Source organism: Dendrobates tinctorius, unplaced genomic scaffold (genome assembly GCF_039654945.1).
Source record: "Dendrobates tinctorius isolate UK_male_01 unplaced genomic scaffold, ASM3965494v1 ptg000079l, whole genome shotgun sequence".
NCBI lineage: Eukaryota > Metazoa > Chordata > Amphibia > Anura > Dendrobatidae > Dendrobates > Dendrobates tinctorius.
Genome location: NW_027361747.1, coordinates 24,890,508 through 24,912,348, shown reverse-complemented (window position 1 = coordinate 24,912,348; position 21,841 = coordinate 24,890,508). Strand labels below are relative to the sequence as shown.

Here is a 21,841-nt window from a genome sequence, read left to right as displayed (position 1 = left end):
TTTAGGAATGCACACGGCTGGTAAGCGCAGACGACGCCATCATAAGCATGAGCATCCCACTTATGCGTCTACTCATGCCAACTTTGACGCACATTAAGGAGCAGGCGTCTGCAGCCGAGGAGGAAGAGGAGGGAAGCCTTGATGACAGTCAGCCGTTTTCTGGTCAGGGAAGTCTCGTGGACGAGGTGGAGGAAGAAGAGGAAGAGGAGGAGGATAATGGGGATGATTATTTTGGGGAGGAGGATGCTTCTCAGGGGCAAGAAAAAATGTTGGCATGGCAAGGTCAGGTACAGGGTTTGTGCGTGACTGGAGGGATGTGGATTTGCCAGAAAGTGCTCCTCCACCCAGCACTCACAGTGCATCATTGACACCTGGAACATTAGCCCACATGTCTGATTATGCCTTTCAGATTCTAAAAAGGGACCCCCGCATTGCCAAAATGATGAACAATGACGACTACTCGTTGGCCAGCATCCTGGATCCACGCTATAAAGGCAAATTCCAAAACATCATTAGAGCTAATATTGGCTAACAAGCAACTCTGGTAAACCGTTTGTTTGAGGCATTCCCAGCACACAGCAGTGGTGTTTTTCCAACAAGCCGTAAGTGGCAACGTGAAAGAGGTGTTCGTGGTGCACACAGAAGAAGCGGCGTTGGACACAGGGGTTTCATGACCATGTTGTGGACTGATTTTTCAAGTACAGCTCACACGACTGGTAATACTTCATCGATCAAAAGTGACAGGAGACAGCAGTTGTCAACTATCGTAACAAACTACTTCTCCTCCCATATTGATGTTCTCCCTCACCGGTCATTCCCCTTTGACTATTTGGCCAGTAAACTTGACACCTGGCCTGAATTGGCACAATATGCCTTACAGGAGCTCGGTTGCCCTGCTGCTAGTGTGTTATCTGAACGAGTCTTCAGTGCTGCTGGATCAATCCTGACAGAAAAAAGGACCCATCTGTCAACCCAAAATGTTGATGATCTAACCTTCATTAAAATGAACCATGCATGGGTTTTAAAGGATTTTGTCCTACTCTCCCCTGCTGACACATAGGTTGCCAGAAAAATGGCTTGCTTTTGTCCTCCTCTTCCACGGACTTCTCCAATTACTCCATTTGCAGCTGCTGAATGTCCAACATCAACATATGCCAATTTTTACACCTCCCTAACTGGTCTGCCTCCACCCACAGGGCCGGGGTCACCACCTGGCGCACGCACCCGTGCGAGTGCCGTTGCCCTGGACAGGTGGGTGGGCACACTGTTTGGCAAGGGCACTGGCACAAGGTCCCTCATAGTAGCATCAAGTGTCTCTGACACTGGGGGTGCACACCCGCCGTCAGACACACCGGCATACTATGAGGGGCCCTGTGCCAGTGCTGTCGCCAACGAGTGGGCCCCCCCTGCTTGCTCAGGATCACAGCACTTGCAAAGTTGAAATACTTACCTCTCCTTGCTCCACCGCCGTGACGTCTTCCGCGTTTCCTGACAGTGACATTCTGGTCAGAGAGTGCGATGACATCACGTCTGTACGCCCTCTGCCTAAACTGTCCAAGTGCAGTGAGATGGAAGATGGGGGCAATGAGGAGTCCAAACGAGTACAGGGATTCCCTAGCGAGGAGACTTATTTAATTGTTTTCAATGTTGGGATAGCTATTTTTGGGGAGCACTATACTCTGGAGAATAATATATGAGGCCCACCATACACTGGAGCATTCCAAAGGTGGACATCAAACACTGGAGCACAGCATTTACAGGGTCCATTATGCACTGGAGCATTAGAAATGGGGCCCATTATATATGGAGCATTATTTGGGCCCATAACACAGTGGAGCGTCATCCATGGGGACCAACATATACTGTAGCATTATGTGGAGCTCATCATATACTGTTTCAAACATTATATGGGACCAATGATTCTGTATGGAGAAATATATGGGCCTCATTACTCTGTATTGCGCACTATGCGGTGGCCATAATACTGTATGGAGTAATATACTGTCCGTTTTTGGAGCTATTGGCGAATTTAAAATGGATATCAGTCATGAGATGTAAGAAGTGAAGTATTTTTCATTGTACTATACCGCTATTTCTCTGCCGTATCAGAGGATCATGAATTGTGGCATGTGTTAAAGGAGCCCGTTGTCACTCTCTGGCCCTGGGCCCACGAAAATCTGGAGCCAGCTCTACCCCCCACAACTTTAGCCAAATAACCCCCAGTTTTCAATGCGTAACTATTATTATAAAGTAAATTAAGGTTGACAAACTTAAGTAATAAGAATTGATGTTTTTGGCATTAAAATGGGAACTGTAGGTGTGGTTTCCTGTCCTCCACTCACTGCCGACTTTTCTTCCCCATTGACTTGCATTGGATTTTGTGTTTCAGTCGGCCTTCGACTTTTCACGATAATCGGCTGATTTCGTTAGACCCGACTTTTGACTAAGTCGGGTTTCATGAAACCCGACTCGACCTGAAAAAAGGCAAAGTCGCTCATCTCTAGTGATGACAATTGACAGGATACACCGTCTTCCCTATCCTACCTCCATCTCAGCTGATGTCCCGAGAGCCAACATCCTCTGTCTGCATTTCTACAATACTAAAGAAAAATACATTTTCTTAAAGAGAAAAAGCAGCTACCAGAACCCTACAATCAGATTAAGATATTTGCAGACTTATCAAAAGATACAATATCAGCAAGAAGATTTTTCCATGTAATAATACCCTATACCAAATGGGTATTACATATAGATGGGTATTTCCAACAAAACTGATGATCACATACAATGATAAGACAATCTCCATCCTCAGTCCCCAGGAAGGACTCAACTTTATTTCTTCTATATAACAAGGATCAAATCAGGACTCAAGGTTAAAAATGAACCTGGAACTTTCTCTAAAACTCCCTTTTGAGCAAACAACTGCTTTGTGGATTACAATACTTCAAAAATGTGGAAGTGACTTGATAAGGTCAGATTCATCATAGAACTGGTCCATCATTGGAAACCTATTGAAGGATACAAGACTTTATTTTTCCCATTATTTAGTACAGAACTCTTCTTACTCCACAACAAGATGGCCTACTGGATCTTATCACAAACTTTTCCTAAAAAGGAAGCAAAACCACCTGGAGAATTTGGCTTCTTCAGGAGAACTTTAAGTAAATTATTAGTACTTAAGTTAAGTCTAATGCTTATAAAACTTTGTAACTAATTTACCAGTGTTTATATTGTTTCTATTTCAATAGTTCTATTTTGGCTTTATCTTGTTTTATTTAAACAACACAAATTTAATGGTAACGTCTTCTGGGTTACATACAGGTTTTACTGAAATCTAAAAAACTACCTTTAAGGGTAGGTGCCCATGATCCAGAGTAGCGCTGCTACTTCCAGATCGTGGGCACCCGGTCTAAGTATGGACACCAAGATGCACTCCATTAATGTTAGGGGTATAAATAGCCTTAAGAAAAGGTTGTTGACGTGAAAAAAAAACTAAAACAGCAACACAGACATAATTAGTCTACAAGAAACTAAATTAGCAAGAGATAAACAACCCAAAATCATCCATAAAAATTACCTTCACATCGGCAACTCCTTGAATGAATAGAAAAAAAGCAGTAGTGTGGTGATTACAATAATAAAAGACTTGATATCTTTTAAGCTAGAATAGAATCTGCATATTCCGATACCAAAGGCAGATATATTTTGATATGCTATATTAATAACCACCTCTGCACAATAGTAAACACTGTGTGCACACGTTGCAGATTTGGTGCATTTGTCGCCTTTTTTCTGCCGCATTTGTGACAAAATCTGAAGCAAAACCTGATGTCAGCAAAGTGAATGAGAAACCTGACGTGTCATGCACACGTTGAGTATTTTTAACTTGCAGATTTGGTGCAGAAAATAATCTGATGTATGTCAATTCTCTGTGCATTTTTGCCCTGCGATTTTCATCATTCACGCAAATCAATCAAAAAATGGCTGCAAAAACAAGACCTTCTAAATACGCCATATATACATTTACATATTATTCTGAGGTCCACAAAACATTTTCCCAGATTCACCTAATTCTGACGGATATATTTACCATTTATAAATTTAAAAGGATCATAATAAACCCAAAGACCTTCTCTCACTACTCATTGCTTTTAGGAGTGATCACCCTGGGCCTCCCACTCAAGCCTGCTTCCATTGGAAATGCAATTCTTTCTAATTCAATCCCCTACCTATAAAAGTGAAATTCAAACAGAGATAAAGAACTATTTTAAGGACAACACATGTGTCCTTTTAGAACATAGAATGCACATAAGCCGGTTTTAGGAGGCAGCATATCTGTCTATGTTGCAGAGATGCTCAGTCTCAGCAGCGTAAATTACCCATTGGATTTAATTACATGTGGTAAAACTGCATTATCTTTATAGTCACATGCGTATTAAGCGCAGGAACGCAGCTTCCTATGCATGTGTACTAATTTAAATAAAGGTGTACCTTGTGCCACGGCCGGAAGTTCGCGTCCACTGCAGTTCTCACGATGAGCTGAGCCGACCGCGAGAACTGCCGTGCACATGACCGCCGGGGATGGGGTCATCTCCGGTCACTAGGCAAGTTCTTACGATCAACTGACCGCGAGAACTGGAGTGCACGTGACCACCGGTGACCGAGCGTCTGGCCTCTATGACCTTTCCCGGCGACTGCGCACTGCAGTACTTTGCTGTGCCCTCAACAGGACAGATAAAGTGCGCCTGCGCAGGAGCCGCAACAGGAAGCAAAGAAGAGGACGTCATCGCATGAAGATGGGAGGCGCCGGACCCGGACCACAACACCCATCGGACCCGGACCACAACACCCATCGGACCCGGACCGCACAGGAGCACCCCTGGGTGCAGTGGCCGCAGCTTACACACAAAAAAATAGGTGACAGATTCCCTTTAAAGGAGTCTGTGTCTGTATTAGAATTAAAAAGACTTTATTCTGGCTGTGTCTTTATTTACCATGTAACTGTAGGATTAGTAATGGATAGGTGTCTTAAGGGCCTGTCACACTAAGCGATATCGCTAGCAATATCGCTATAACATCACAGGTTTTGTGACGTTATAGCGATATTGCTAGCGACATCGCTGTGTGTGATACTTACCTCCGACCGGATCCCCCCCGCTGATTATCGCTGATCGTGCGAGAACGTCCTGGACCGTTTCTCGTCGTCAGCTTCCTGCTGGGCTTCCTGCGGAGAGACGAGCGACGAGCGTGGAGCCGGGCGGGAGGACGCAGGATCGCCTGGTGTGACAGGTAAGTAGCGACCCCCGACCCCAGCGATGTCGCTGGTGAGATCTGCCTGTGTGGCAGCTCACTAGCGACCACTTAGCGATGCACCATATCGCTGGTCGGGATCGCTGGTGCATCGCTAAGTGTGACAGTACCTTTATAGACGCTTCTCAATTACTAAGCCGCGGGCTTGATGTCACCTGACAATACAAAAGTGACATCAACCCCACAAACATGAACCCCACTTGCCACCACTACAGGGCAAGTGGGAAGAGCCAGGTAAAGTGCCAAGTTTGACACTTCTTTGGATGCGCTAGTTGTGGGGCGGCTGCGGGCTGCTATTTTTAAGCTGGTGAGGGCCAAAATCCATGGGCCTTGCCAGCCTGAGAATACCAGCTGCAGCTGTTTGTTTTTTCCTTGTCTGGTTAATAAAAATAGGGGGACCCTACACTATTTTTTGGAGGGGATCCCACTATTTTTGCTAACCATCCAAGGGAAGCAGACTGCTGCGGCATGGTATTATCAGGATGGTAAGGTTCATGGATATTGGATCCTTGCCAGCCTGAAATACCAGTCCCATTAGTCTGCTTCACTCTGGCTGATTAACAAATATAGGGGGAACCCCAAGCCATTTTTTATTATTTATTTATTAAAAAGGAGGAGACCGCTCTGTGTGCTTTCATCCTCTTCCTGTATCATTTACTTCTGTCTGTGTCACAAGATTCACCATTATTTAAATTAGTATACATACTTAGTAAGCTGCGTTCCCACACTTAATACGCATGTGACTAGGAAGATAAAGCGGTTTTACCGCATCTAATGAAAGTGTATGGGTAATTTACATAATATAACATTATATAACATTACGAAGCATAACGATACATTATTCGACATGCTGCGGTCTGGAAAGACGCACCGCATGTCCGTCTCTGCGGGTGAGCCGCGGGCATCGGTGCTCGCATAGTGGGCATGGGATTTCTTGAACATACCCCAATTTTACTTGCTAACAGGAAATCACTCTTTTTCCTTCCCAGAAGCCAACTTTCAATTAGCTTTATTTCAAGTGACAAAAAAAAGGCATCAAATACGCATGCGGAAAAAAACGCATCAAAAACGCAGGCGGCCTGCCAGTGACCTCAGATGCAGATTTGGTGCAGATTTCACCTGTGTCAAATCCTGCGCAAATACTGAGCCGTTCCTGTTCGTGTGCATATACCCTAATAGTACAGGGTGATTTCTACAGAAAATTTGGAAGAAATTACTGTAAAATGTCTTTAGTGCAGTCACCGGTTTAGAAAATTGGGAAATCTCTAAGTTTATGTATTTATTTATCTATCTATAAAATGAATTCATCAATCCTTTATGGTTGTAATGTAATTATCCTTCAGATGATACATACTTACGCAAATGAGTAGGACATTTAATTAAGCATAAATATTAATTTCCTTGACTCATATTGAGATAAATTATTCTATATACTGTAGATGGCTCCAGTTGTGCAGAAATTTATGGCCTGTGCCGATGCAACCACCATAGACTATTTTTTTTAATTAACAGACATGCCATTTAGTATGTATGGAGGACTATAAGCTGCTTCCAGGTTAGGTAATCATGGCTGATTGTTGGTTGGGTTCAAGTAACAGAAAATTACGACTTCTTTATTTGCAAGATAAACATATTTATATGTATGGTGGAGATTGTCAGAATAAGCTAACCAACCCAGTGGGAGTCTCCCAGATCACAGGCATTAAAGCAGGTAAAGTTATCTTGTTTTTTGAGCGGATACTACAACCTCACCCGATAACTTGACATGTACATAAGTGACCCTTATTGCAAGAAAGCCTGTCGTTTTAGGTAACTTTTCAGAATAGGCTGTCCTTTGTGCCTTTGTGTGTACATGAGGAATTTTAACACTTTCTGGTTATTCCGTGACTTGTAGCCTGCACTTTTCACCAATTTTCCCCTATATAAGCTCTCTCTCTCTAAATTTTCAGTGATGAGTTAGTGGGTTATATGATGCCTCCTAAATACAGTACACCGAGAGATGGATCCCGGGCCTTCTTTCTCTGCAGCACACAGACAGTAGAATCATAGCAAACATTCTATAGAAGTACAGAGCTGTGTGGCTGTGAATCCAGCATTGCAGTGAGGTAAAAATGTTGCAGCTCAATCTGTCTATGTCTGCTTGGTCTCTTGTTAGGTCAGAAGGAAGAGAAAGCCCAATACATACAAGACGTGCACACCTAATGCTTCAATAAAGTATGCTTTTATTAACACTGATAGACAAACAGGGGATAAAACCACACAAGTTGCAATGTAACCACACCCCTAGAAATTACAATAAACCAACCACAGTAATAACAATTAACCATACCGCAATTATGGTCAAAATCATATGATAATGTTAAAAGAGTATAGGATGAAAAAATGATAATCCCTATATATAGGAAAGACATAGATGAAAAAAAATCAAGAACTGGGTGAACCACTTCCAAGACCTGAGAAATGACCATATAGGAAAATAAATTCACTATAAGTGTTTAGGCTTATTGAATGCCCCTAACCATCATGGGGCTGGTAATCACCTGGATCAACAGTATATCTTATAAAGAGATGGCAGTGTGCATAAATTTGTTTCCCCATTAAAATGCAGAATTAATGATGCTACATAAAAATCCATATACAGTGTGTGGGAGGCATGGAGGTTCAGTGGTTAGCACTGCAGCCTTGCAGCGCTGGGGTTCTGGGTTCAAATCCCACCAAGCACAACATTTGCAAGGAGTTTGTATTGGTTTGCGTGGGTTTCCTCCGGGTACTCAGATATCCTCCTACATTCCAAAGACAAACTGATAGGGAACTTAGATTATCGGACAGCTGTAATTTGATATACGTGTGTCTTACCTCACGCGAGCTGCGTGTTAGAACACGGGAGCATGTACGAGATATTGAGGCAGCCCGTGATGTGGAGGATGTTGGCCTGTTGAAGACTATACTCAGGCACTTTAAGCTCAAACATAAAATGCAACTCTGATGCTCTACGAGTAAGGGGCATTGATCACATAAATATGGGGATACGCGGAGGTGACAAAATTCGTGCCCTGAACCAAAGGGAATGTCGATGGATTGTGACATTAGGGACGATGAGCATCTTAGTTTTTCCTCATACTTGTAGGCCAGTGAAATCCCTTGTTTCAGATGGTCACTCTTTTAATTGGATTTGTTTTTAATTATATGTTCTTCTGTTCTTTATATTTTGTTTAGTCTTTGACGTAATATGTGCACACCTTTCCTTGTGTGTGCTCGGGCTATCTTGGAGGAGCAACTTCACCATCTTCGATAACCATCAAGTGCTGATGAATGATGATGAACTCTCGGTCCATGACGGAGAATCAAACCATTCATCTATGGTCACTTGGAGCCCTATATGTTTCACATGTTAAACATTCCTTTTACATGGATATGGGACATTGGTGCCCCATTTTAGTGGTATAATATTTATTTATGTATTGTACTTTGTTATGCATTTGTATATTCGGACTGATAATGTGGGGACTTTTGTCTGACATGTTATAGCTGTATAGTGTATCTCTTCCCTCTGTATGGGCACCTTTCTTCTTATATATTAGTATGGGGGATTTGTGTGGACTTCCTTCCCCCATGAGTAGAATATGGGGGATGTTACTAGGGCACTGGAGATAGCCACAGAGCAATCTGATCGGTGATCCTGGCCCCATCTGTGGGGGAAATCGGAGGGAGCTCCATAGATGAGAAACTGGCAGTGCACGTCTTATTCAAAATGGCGCGACCTGCCTCAGCACACTAGTGCGCATGCCTGCGGTTTGGTCGCGCCGCCTCCACCGCTCCCGGCGTCGCGGGATGTGACGTAGGTCTCGCGGGACTTGCGCCGCCATCTTGACGCCAGGGCGGATGACTGGTGCCGCCTCCATGCGCCGCTGACATGTGCCGATGATGGTGGAGCAGTACAAAAGGAGGTTTGGAGGGACAATCTATATACAGGGACCCCCCGAGGAAGCTGTTTGCGAAACGCGCGTAGGTGTACACGTGGACCAATGGACACCAGCACGGGTAATGACTAAGATATCGCCTCCTCTACCTCTGCACCCTTTACTTGTACAACTGATTGCTCATGGCTGTAAATTTGCAGGATATTTCTGATAATTGCTTTCGATCGGTGCATATGGGGACTATAGTGTAGAGAGGGGGCTGTGGACCCTATAAATCGCTCAAAACTCTATTTAGGTCATCATATAATGGGGACACCTTTAATGATGCATGGAGTTATATGTGGGGCCCCTGAGGAGGATTTTGGTTTATTTTCTGTGCTTAACATCTGCATTTGGTAGCGCATTTTTTCCAATTGTGGTGCATACTGATCAATGTCTTACACTTCTGTCTTAGTTTGTATCATGATGTAACAATGTTTTTTTTTTTTTTAAATATACATCTTTTTGTACTAATAAAGCAAAATTTAGATTACATGTTGTTCTTTTGTATGGACTTTCGCTCCAATTGTTCTTAGTTGTTTTAGCTATCTAGGAGCTCCATTGGGAACTATTCCCTCCCTGGGATTAGACCAGGGATTTTTGCCATAAGAATATGTACTCTGCACTTGGGATCAAGTTATACACAGGGAAGGAATGCCTGCATTCATCTCAGAACTTTAGAGTAAACAGGAAAGCAGGATTAAGGAAGGTAAGTACTTCTTAAGCATATCTAAACTTTCAATAAACTGCATAAATCAATAGTCCAATATATGTAGTCTCTGTATGCTTGATATTTTGTTTTTCCTCTTAGCTCCTGTTTGGAGAAATTAGCTGCTCTGATGACTTATATACACTATACATAGAATATAAGGGGAAAAACTGTTTTCTAACATCTCATATTCGAACATACAGTAACAGGATTGATGAGGGCATATATATTTGTGTGTGTTCTGGAATATGATTCAGCACAAACATGCTCTCTCCCTCCTCCACTCTTCATAGATTGTGAATAAATATGAGGTGAATCATTTAGTGAGCTGTACCCTGAGACAAGCTTGAAAATTGAAAGTTCAGAGTAAAGCTATCTAAGAACATATTTTACAAACTTTATACTTATCATCTGTCTTATTGATTTATGCAAAGATTGTTTTATTTCTATCCTAAATTATACAGTGCATGATTCCACATTCTTGCAAGAACTACAATATACCTTATTGTTTTTACAGGACAAAATTATTTTGAGAGCGAATTTACATAATGTGAGGCAGTGACCCCTGTTACAGCTAGGGGGTGCTGTATGTGCTCCTCAGGATATGCATGGAGGCATAACTGTGATGGTGAGACAGTGACTGGCTTTATTGTAAATGGCCAGTATGTGTCGCAGAGGAAGTCTGCGCTGTAAGCCCGAAATGTTGTTGCTCTGGGACTTCTAGTTCCACAAGTGTTTGTGTAGTTTATAAGGGGGGCTTACAGGGTTAGTCAGCGAGCTGGGCAGGACTGACTAACCACACATATACCGCCCACCTATGGGGGTGGTTTCAGTTACATAATGTGACTGAGGTCTGGTCACATGGTTCGTTGTTCTAAGGTCCTGAAAGGTCTATGTGTTGGAAGGTCCCAGGAGGGGATAGACTTCCTGAAGAGCACAGGGTGAGACCATGGACAGGCAGAGTCTGTGGTGGCTCTGCACTGGAGAAGATACCGTCCGTCTGAGGATCTGGAACTGTCAGGTGGCCAGGTGAGAAAGGCATTGTCCGGGACAGTGATCCCAGTTCGGAAGCTTCCCTGGGAACCAGGACTGACAGGAGGTCAGTGTGTGGAGCAGGAGCTCCAGGAAGGTAACTCCTGATGAAGGGGGTTATAATAACAGCAGAGAAGTATCTGCCATTGGAACAGACTGTCGGTGTTTATTATGCTCCGTTGATATATGTAATTAACTGCTGGGCGTGCGGTCACCCACGCTAACGAGACGAAGTGAGAAGTCCGGCATGTTTAGTGACTGTGAGGTAAAGCCGTACATTAAGAAGTGTTATGGACTATGTGAGGTCTGCGATGTGCAACATGGCCTACGGAGCGGTTTATGATGTCTGAATAAACCGGATCGACTGTTTGTGTGAGAAAACCACTCCTGTGTGCTTTAATCCCGTTGCCAGTGTCACCCAACACATGCAGTAAGCGCTGTCTTACAATACTTACAAAATGGCTAAGAAGCATCTTATGAAGTAAGCTGTATTTGAGCATTTCACAGTGACTCAAGATAAAAAACATTTTGTGTGTCAGTGTACAAGTGACCCAGATGAAAACAAATGCTGTGATGCCAAAATCAGTGCATACTTAGGCAGTGATAAAAATGCTCCTTCAACAGCCTCCAATCTAAAAGGACAATTACAACGCTGCCACCCAGAAGTTTACAAAGCTGTGATTGAAAAAGATCACAGCAGCACCAAGAAACCAGAGCCCAGCACTTCCCACCAGGCAAAGGAGGAGGTTAGAGCGTCTCAAACATCAGTTACAAGATATTTTGTAAGTGACAAAGTTACTGTAACAATGAAAGCAGATGTGTTAAAAAGACCGCTCATCGAGCTTGTTGTGAAGGACGGTGTACCATTATTATTTGCACAACCAGCTTTTACAGCTCTTAATGGAGAAATGGCCTGCAAACTTGGTGTTTCTCTGGAAAGAGAAAGTATTTGAAAATTAGTGATTTAAGAAGCCCTTAACCAAAAGGAAGATCTTAAAAAGACTCAAGAGATGCTTTGTGTTTCTTAAAATGGATGCCTGCACACGTCACAGAGTGAACTATTTTGCTATCAACGTTCGATATGTTTGTGACAACAAAAATTGTTACTAAGATGCTGGCAGTAAAAGATACTAAAGCTCATCACAGCAGCCAATTTCTCCAGACCTTAGTGGAAAAAGTTCTGCAAGATTACGAACTCAAAAAAGAACAGGTTCTTGCTATTGTAACCGATAATGCTTCAAACATGACAAGTACAATTAAAATGATGAGTGAGAATAATGAAGGTTAACAACAGCTAGAAGAACATTTCACATTCAGTATGTTGGAGATGGAAGGCCACAGTCCTGTTCCTATAATGGAGGAACAAACAGATATTATTACAGAAGAAAAGCAAAATGATTCTTTACAGTTAGATGATCTTGTTGAAGCTCCTTCACACCTCTTTCCTATTCATCACATGCGCTCTGTTTGTGCACACGCTGCAGCTGGCAATAAGTCTGCAAGAGGGACATGCTGGAACTCTGATTAGCAAAGTGAGGAAATTGGCTATTGCTGCCAGAACTCCTAAAATTGATTCCATCTTGAAGAGACATGCTGGAAGAGGGCAATTGTGGTTCAAGCCACACGGTGGGGCAGCACCTATTTAATGATTGAGCGATTGCTAGAGCTGAAAAACTTCCTTGTAAATATGGCCGACCCTCAGGTAACACTACATGAAGTCAATGGCACAGGTGGCGGAATTGAAGGAATTGCTTCATCACCCATTTACAGAAAAAAGTTACAAAAAAAAGTTACTAAAAAGTTAGAAACTGAGGATTTAACTTATGGCATTTTTATAAAGGAGTAGAAGAACTTGTTGTTTTGCCTGTTCCAAAGAGGAGGTTTAATGGCAGATGGAATTGCTGCTTCTAAGAAAAGGAGAGAGACACTGCTATTAGAAAATAAAATTGTTCTGGCAGCTGTTTGTGGACCCGAGTCATCCTATATTGCTGGATGATCAGCAGCTTACTAAAGGAAAAGAAGCTCTGACTGAGGTAGCAGTAAGGATGAGTGGGCTACAGGACGGCCGAGAGCAAGAGGACTCGGGTCCTGAAACTGCTGCTGCTGCCGCCGTTTCTACATCCTCATCAGATGAGGAGTTTGATTTTGACAAGTGTTTGGACGACATGGAGCAGACAAAGCTTTGCCGCAAGGAAAAAGATTCCACTCCCATAGAAAACAGACTGACCATATTTCAGCAACATTTTTCACTTGCTCTCAAAGAAGTAGAAACTGACTGCACGAGGCAATTCCTTTACACCCTGAAATTGTTGGAGATGTTGCCCATGTGATTACGGCTTTGCCACGAACCCAAGAAAGTGTAGAGATGTTGTTCTCTAGCTTTAAAATAATTAGGACAGATTTGAGGTCATCTATGAAGGAGGATCTGATGGAGGCGATACCATTTCTCAGAACAAATTCATAGACTGCACAAATGTTATTCAGTACATTTTTGTTGAAAGCTGTTTTTTTCCCCACTTACTGCATAGTGTATAATAAACTGTAAATATGCTAAAGTTTTTTGTTGTAAGGTTGTATTCCAAAAAATTAATTTTATGTTTTATCTAAATGGTTAGATGATTGTATCACAATAATGATTAAAAGCCTGATGCTACCATTTTATTACAGTAAATATATCACTTAATCGTAAACATGAGCCATGAATGAGGGAACCAGAGTCGTGGAGTCGGAGTCATGGAAATTGAGGAGTCAGAGGTTTGGCTTACTGACATCACAGCCCTGCAAGGAACAGGAGACCGCAAGCACGTTGGCAGCATGTAGGAAGCGGCAGGCAGGAGGAGAATGTCACTAATCCGCAGGCAAGCAGGCAGATGTCAGGAAACCATAGGCCACAGGCAGGAGGAGGACCTCAATAAAAAAGAGGCAGGCAGGTGGATGTCAGGAAACTGCAGGCAAGCGAAGGACCAGGAAACCAGAGGCAGCCATAAAGGAAAAGTTGTGTAGCAAACCAAGGTCCAGCAACACAGAAGTCTTAAAGACTAAGATCCAGGGGTGTGTATCTGTGAGCCTTATATAGGCCCAGGCTTATGCTCACATGGGAGCACACCAGACCATCTGCAAAACCCGAAATGGAGCACCACAGAGTTTAGTGGACCCGAGTGAGGGAAGCAGAGCTCAGATCAGGGGCAGGTGCATAACAGTACCCTCCCCTTAGGGCCCCCTCCAAAAGGGTCTGTAACCGTATAAGTGAGGACACTCAGGCTCAGTCATGCCTTACCTGCGATTCTCTTCATCCACATTCCCAAAGAAGACAGAGCCCTGATACGAGGTAGAAGCATTAGGAACTAAGGATGCAGTAGATGGTGAGCAGAGTTTCACAGGTAGAGGTTAAGGTACAGCTTTGAGACAACTGAAAAAGAAGGAGTCCACTGGGTAATCCAGTTGGATGACTAGTCAAAGACAGAAGAATGAAGCCAAAGCCACGGAAGTCCCAAAAGCACTGGTGCATCAGAGAGTGACAAAACCTAAAAATAAATATCCTCCACGTGTAGTGCACCAATTTGAAGAGTTACCTTCACTGTCGGGAATTGGATACAATCATCTGAAATTGTAGAGCCAGTCACAGAGGTTAGCTTCTGAGGTGACTGAAAATAAACCAAACAGATTTTCAGCTTTTTGGCCAGAGAGAAGTCCATAAAATTTTCAGCTTTCAGAAACAGTCATAGGCAAGAATAATTTATTTTTAGTGGAGGAAAAAATTAACCCTAAAGCGATACCCTCCTCTTCTCCTAGGGCAGCGGGTTCTCCCTGTTTGGAACAGTTGGAGCGATAATGATCCTGTTCACCACAACAGAGTCTCTGTGAATGTTGACAGGATAATTCAGCCAGAGTTAATCTGCTCCAACCAGTCTCCATAAGATCAAGGGCGGCTGGTTTGTAAGGGGATTTTAAAGGTTCTTTGAGAGGAGAGATATGAGAATACAGAGTTTTCTCCTTAGACCACTCTTTAAAATGTATGTCCACAAGAGTAATGAGGGAAATTTACTCATCAAGTGAAGATGGGAACTTCCTACCCACATGCTCATCCTTAACAAGACTGGAGGAGGGCAGAGAAGACTGCTAGGAGTGCGTCATTTTTCCATGTAAACTCAACAGAACTGGATGGTATAATGTCCCAGAGAGCGAGACCCTTGTCTGTGCTGCAAAATTGAATCAGCGGTGGAGGAAATACGACCTGGTTCATCAAATGCTTTCCAGAATGTATACAGGAAAGATGGTAGGGAATGCATAATGGGGTCAACCAGTTCCCCCAATGCCAAAGTATCACCAGACAAAGAAAAAATGCAAGCCACATCTCTACCAGCTGTCGTTCTTCTCAGTGTAGTGTGTGTTTGCTCTGTGCTTGAGTTATAGTATTTTGATCTTTGTTGACTGACCTTGGATTTGCCTTTGACCATCTGTGTGCCTAGCTCCTTGGTCACACCAGTCTAATACCTGTGGGAGAATGACTCTAAGGCATCTACACTAGTACCATTAGTCCATCCAATATGGGTGCATTGGTCACACAAGCTTTTCATTCTTTACATGCGCTCTGTTGGTTCCCTGCCTACTGTCTGCTTTGCTTCTGTACAGTATCCTGTTCTGTTCACATCTTATAAACAACCAGAATAAAAAAAACTACATTGCTGAAAGAAGTGGCGGGCAGCTATAGATTTTGTAAATGTATGGCCTACCACAAACAAACAGGTTGAGTTGCCAAAAACATGCAGAACATCTGAATTTATTCAATTAAGGGTAGCTACACATTTTTTAAAAAAATCTAATATATTATAACCACGATGCTGAGTACTAACATAGTGATATACTTTGATATACACGATCTGGAAGCTCATGCACTGCCCTGCTTGCATTCAAGGATCACTTCTGTACTTTACACCCGGAGGTAGTGGTGTGCTGAACAGGTAAGCAGCACTCCTTTACACCTGGAGGTAGTGGTGTGCTGAACAGGTAAGCAGCACTCCTTTACACCCGGAGGTAGTGGTGTGCTGAACAGGTAAGCAGCACTCCTTTACACCCGGAGGTAGTGGTGTGCTGGGCAGGTAAGCAGCAGTCCTTTACACCCGGAGGTAATGGTGTTCTGGGCAAGTAAGCAGCACTCCTTTACACCCGGAGATAGTGGTGTGCAGGGCAGGTAAGCAACACTCCATTACACCCGGAGGTAGTGGTGTGCAGCACTCCATTACACCCGGAGGTAGTGGTGTGCAGGGCAGGTAAGCAGCACTCCATTACACCCGGAGATAGTGGTGTGCTGGGCAGGTAAGCAGCAGTCCTTTACACCCGGAGGTAGTGGTGTGCTGGGCAGGTAAGCAGCACTCCGTTACACCCGGAGGTAGTGGTGTGCTGGGCAGGTAAGCAGCTGTCCTTTACACCCGGAGATAGTGGTGTGCTGGGCAGGTAAGCAGCACTTCTTTACACCCGGAGGTAGTGGTGTGCTGAGCAGGTAAGCAGCACTCCATTACACCCGGAGATAGTGGTGTGCTGGGCAGGTAAGCAGCACTCCTTTACACCCGGAGGTAGTGGTGTGCTGGGCAGGTAAGCAGCAGTCCTTTACACCCAGAGGTAGTGGTGTGCTGGGCAGGTAAGCAGCAGTCCTTTACACCCGGAGGTAGTGGTGTGCTGGGCATGTAAGCAGCAGTCCTTTACACCCGGAGGTAGTGGTGTGCTGGGCAGGTAAGCAGCACTTCTTTACACCCGGAGGTAGTGGTGTGCTGGGCAGGTAAGCAGCACTCCATTACACCCGGAGATAGTGGTGTGCTGGGCAGGTAAGCAGCAGTCCTTTACACCCGGAGGTAGTGGTGTGCTGGGCAGGTAAGCAGCACTCCATTACACCCGGAGGTAGTGTTGTGCTGGGCAGGTAAGCAGCACTCCATTACACCCGGAGGTAGTGGTGTGCTGGGCAGGTAAGCAGCAGTCCTTTACACCCGGAGATAGTGGTGTGCTGGGCAGGTAAGCAGCAGTCATTTACACCCGGAGGTAGTGGTGTGCTGGGCAGGTAAGCAGCAGTCCTTTACACCCGGAGGTAGTGGTGTGCTGGGCAGGTAAGCAGCACTCCATTACACCCGGAGGTAGTGTTGTGCTGGGCAGGTAAGCAGCACTCCATTACACCCGGAGGTAGTGGTGTGCTGGGCAGGTAAGCAGCACTCCATTACACCCGGAGATAGTGGTGTGCTGGGCAGGTAAGCAGCAGTCCTTTACACCCGGAGATAGTGGTGTGCTGGGCAGGTAAGCAGCACTCCTTTACACCCGGAGGTAGTGGTGTGCTGGGCAGGTAAGCAGCAGTCCTTTACACCCGGAGGTAGTGGTGTGCAGGGCAGGTAAGCAGCACTCCATTACACCCGGAGGTAGTGGTGTGCTGGGCAGGTAAGCAGCACTCCATTACACCCGGAGGTAGTGGTGTGCTGGGCAGGTAAGCAGCACTCCTTTACACCCGGAGGTAGTGGTGTGCTGGGCAGGTAAGCAGCAGTCCTTTACACCCAGAGGTAGTGGTGTGCTGGGCAGGTAAGCAGCAGTCCTTTACACCCGGAGGTAGTGGTGTGCTGGGCAGGTAAGCAGCAGTCCTTTACACCCGGAGGTAGTGGTGTGCTGGGCAGGTAAGCAGCACTTCTTTACACCCGGAGGTAGTGGTGTGCTGGGCAGGTAAGCAGCACTCCATTACACCTGGAGATAGTGGTGTGCTGGGCAGGTAAGCAGCAGTCCTTTACACCCGGAGGTAGTGGTGTGCTGGGCAGGTAAGCAGCACTCCATTACACCCGGAGGTAGTGTTGTGCTGGGCAGGTAAGCAGCACTCCATTACACCCGGAGGTAGTGGTGTGCTGGGCAGGTAAGCAGCAGTCCTTTACACCCGGAGATAGTGGTGTGCTGGGCAGGTAAGCAGCAGTCATTTACACCCGGAGGTAGTGGTGTGCTGGGCAGGTAAGCAGCAGTCCTTTACACCCGGAGGTAGTGGTGTGCTGGGCAGGTAAGCAGCACTCCATTACACCCGGAGGTAGTGTTGTGCTGGGCAGGTAAGCAGCACTCCATTACACCCGGAGGTAGTGGTGTGCTGGGCAGGTAAGCAGCACTCCATTACACCCGGAGGTAGTGGTGTGCTGGGCAGGTAAGCAGCACTCCTTTACACCCGGAGGTAGTGGTGTGCTGGGCAGGTAAGCAGCACTCCATTACACCCGGAGATAGTGGTGTGCTGGGCAGGAAAGCAGCAGTCCTTTACACCCGGAGATAGTGGTGTGCTGGGCAGGTAAGCAGCACTCCTTTACACCCGGAGGTAGTGGTGTGCTGGGCAGGTAAGCAGCAGTCCTTTACACCCGGAGGTAGTGGTGTGCAGGGCAGGTAAGCAGCACTCCATTACACCCGGAGGTAGTGGTGTGCTGGGCAGGTAAGCAGCACTTCTTTACACCCGGAGGTAGTGGTGTGCTGGGCAGGTAAGCAGCAGTCCTTTACACCCGGAGGTAGTGGTGTGCTGGGCAGGTAAGCAGCACTCCATTACACCCGGAGGTAGTGGTGTGCTGGGCAGGTAAGCAGCACTCCATTACACCCGGAGATAGTGGTGTGCTGGGCAGGTAAGCAGCAGTCCTTTACACCCGGAGATAGTGGTGTGCTGGGCAGGTAAGCAGCACTCCTTTACACCCGGAGGTAGTGGTGTGCTGGGCAGGCAAGCAGCAGTCCTTTACACCCGGAGGTAGTGGTGTGCTGGGCAGGTAAGCAGCACTCCATTACACCCGGAGATAGTGGTGTGCTGGGCAGGTAAGCAGCACTCCATTACACCCGGAGGTAGTGGTGTGCTGGGCAGGTAAGCAGCACTCCATTACACCCGGAGATAGTGGTGTGCTGGGCAGGTAAGCAGCAGTCCTTTACACCCGGAGATAGTGGTGTGCTGGGCAGGTAAGCAGCACTCCATTACACCCGGAGGTAGTGGTGTGCTGGGCAGGTAAGCAGCACTCCATTACACCCGGAGATAGTGGTGTGCTGGGCAGGTAAGCAGCAGTCCTTTACACCCGGAGATAGTGGTGTGCTGGGCAGGTAAGCAGCACTCCATTACACCCGGAGATAGTGGTGTGCTGGGCAGGTAAGCAGCACTCCATTACACCCGGAGGTAGTGGTGTGCTGGGCAGGTAAGCAGCACTCCATTACACCCGGAGATAGTGGTGTGCTGGGCAGGTAAGCAGCAGTCCTTTACACCCGGAGATAGTGGTGTGCTGGGCAGGTAAGCAGCACTCCATTACACCCGGAGGTAGTGGTGTGCTGGGCAGGTAAGCAGCACTCCATTACACCCGGAGATAGTGGTGTGCTGGGCAGGTAAGCAGCAGTCCTTTACACCCGGAGATAGTGGTGTGCTGGGCAGGTAAGCAGCACTCCATTACACCCGGAGGTAGTGGTGTGCTGGGCAGGTAAGCAGCACTCCATTACACCCGGAGGTAGTGGTGTGCTGGGCAGGTAAGCAGCACTCCATTACACCCGGAGGTAGTGGTGTGCTGGGCAGGTAAGCAGCAGTCCTTTACACCCGGAGGTAGTGAGTGGTATGGCAGTGTAGGAGTTTGTACTCAGTAAAAATTAGATTTTTTTTCTAGAGATTCGATCTGACAGTTAAGAGAAATCTAGTGAAGATCCATATGCAAATCAGGCTGGAAGTGCCCTGGGGGTGTGTCAGTGCCATGTAAAGAATCAGACCAAGGAAATGCCCCCAGTGCACCTCCAACCTGATCTGCATATGGCTCCTCACATCAGAGGTCTATAGAAAAGGGATGGTTTACATTGGGGGACTATCGCCTACACATCCATCCCACCCCTGTAGCTGTAGGCGCGCTGATCACCTGCCCACTACATCCCTGAGGATCTGCAGGAACACAGAGTAACAACAAGGAATAGGAACAGTCAGGCCTAATTACTGAGGAGAGACACATCCCCGGGGAGTGAGAGCCGCCATTGTGGGGGGCAGGGTGACACCTTCCTGTCCTTACCTCCCTGCTTTGTCTGCTGTCCGTACCACAAGCAGCACTCTCAGCACCTGTCCACACTCAGCACATGCGGTAGTGACAATACCTCCTTCTTCTTCTGTCCTCCCCCGATCTGCAGGCACAGGACCAGGATCAGCAGATGCTGGAGCGCTGCTCTCATGCTGGACGCCATGACTGTGGAGCTCAGCCTCCCCATCAGCACCTGCTCGGCCGTCATCAGCCGCGCTCACTGGCTGCACTGTCAGCCAATCAGGGCCTGAGGAGGACGCAGAGCATCACTGGTAGTGTAGTCTTATGGACGCTCTGGACTCAGCAGCTGCAGCCCGTGCCGTGTGCGAGGGGCTACAGTGGGCTGTCAGCAGCCAGTCACGTGTCTATCATCCGGGTCCGTGTGTGTGCTGTACATACACTGTGCCGGACTGGTGGAGACAGTGGAAGGGGGCTATAGACCAGGGGGCACAGCAATGTGTATAATGACTGATCCATAGCTACAGTAACCCCACACTGCAGCGCGCACACTCTGAGCCTCATGTTTAGGGAATGTTTAAATGCATGGATTTTCTGTGCTATACCAAGACTAAGTCACAATAGTCGGATTTATATCTTGTTGGATCTCTTCTATAAATACTTGCTGTTGATATGTCACATAAAATCCAAATAAACGTTTAGAGTTATGAGTGTAATGTGGGAAATTTAATGGGGTATCAATACTTTTTCAAGTCGCTGTGTGGCACACAGTCCGTTCTTTTGAGCCTATCTGCCCTTGTGAACTGCGGTCTATACAATGGCTGTCCCCATGCCTCCCAACTTTTGAAAAAGGGAAAGAGGGACAAAGGCTGCGGCAGCAAATTTTAGACCACGCACCGACCACACCCATTTCAGAACTAGTCACACCCATGTCCATGCCCCAGCCACACCCATTTAGCACTGCTGATCACACTGACTGGTACTGAGGGCACAGTGGCTGGTATTAAGGGCACAGTGGCTGGTACTGTTGGCACACTGACTGGCACTGAGGAAAAGAAAGAACAGAGAGAAAATAGAGAGAAAAAGAAAGAAAGAACAGAGAGGGAAAGAAAGAGGGGAAAGAAAGAACAGAGAAAGAAAGAGGGGAAGGAAAGAGAGAACAGATAAAAAAAGAGGGGAAAGAAAGAAAGAACAGAGAGAAAGAAATAAAGAAAGAACAGAGAGAAAAAAACTGAGAGAAAGAGGGGACAGAAAAAAAGAACAGAAAGAGAGAAAGAACAGAGAGAAATAAAGAGGGGAAAGAAAGAGAACATAGAGAGAAAGAACAGAGAGAAAGAAAGTAATAACAGAGAGCGAGAAAGAACAGAGAGAGAAAGAAAGAACAAAGAAAGAAAGGGGAAAGAACAGAGAGAGAGAAAGAAAGAGAAAGAAAGAAAGAAAGAAAGAGAAAGAAAGAAACAGAGAAAGAACAGAGAAAGAAAGAGGGATCAGAAAAAAAAAACAGAGAGAGAGAGAAAAAAGAAAGTAGGGAAAGAAAGATAGAAAGAACAGAAAGGGACAGAGAAAGAAAGAGGGGAAAGAAAGAACAGAGAGAGAAAGAAAGAGGGGAAAGAAAGAACAGAGAGAGAGAAAGAACAGAGAGAAAGAACATAGAAAGAAAGAAAGAGGGGAAAGAAAGAAATAACAGAAAGAGAAAGAGAAAGAAAGAGGGGAAAGAGAGAGAAAGAAAGAACAGAGAGAAAGAAAGAGGGGTCAGAAAAAAAGAACAGAGAGAAAGAATGAAGAAAGAAAGAAAAAGAACAGAGAGAGAAAAAAGGAGAACGAAAGAACAGAGAGAGAGAGAGAAAGAAAGA

General features: G+C 45.7%; 1 protein-coding gene across 3 annotated transcripts in view; it reads right to left on the bottom strand.

Moving 5' to 3' along the window:
* Window positions 1–20,277, bottom strand: part of TUSC3 (tumor suppressor candidate 3) — a 523,143-nt gene extending 502,866 nt beyond the window's left edge. Inside the window, exon 1 of one of the 3 annotated variants that reach the window (XM_073583599.1) lies at window positions 20,107–20,277. In XM_073583599.1, coding sequence (XP_073439700.1) covers window positions 20,107–20,238 — 132 coding nt within the window. In that variant the 5' untranslated portion in view covers window positions 20,239–20,277. Of the gene's footprint in view, window positions 1–14,287; window positions 14,307–20,024 lie in introns of those variants that run through there. The other 2 variants (XM_073583600.1, XM_073583601.1) reach the window with 2 other exon arrangements.
* Between the last annotated feature and the right edge of the window lie 1,564 nt (window positions 20,278–21,841).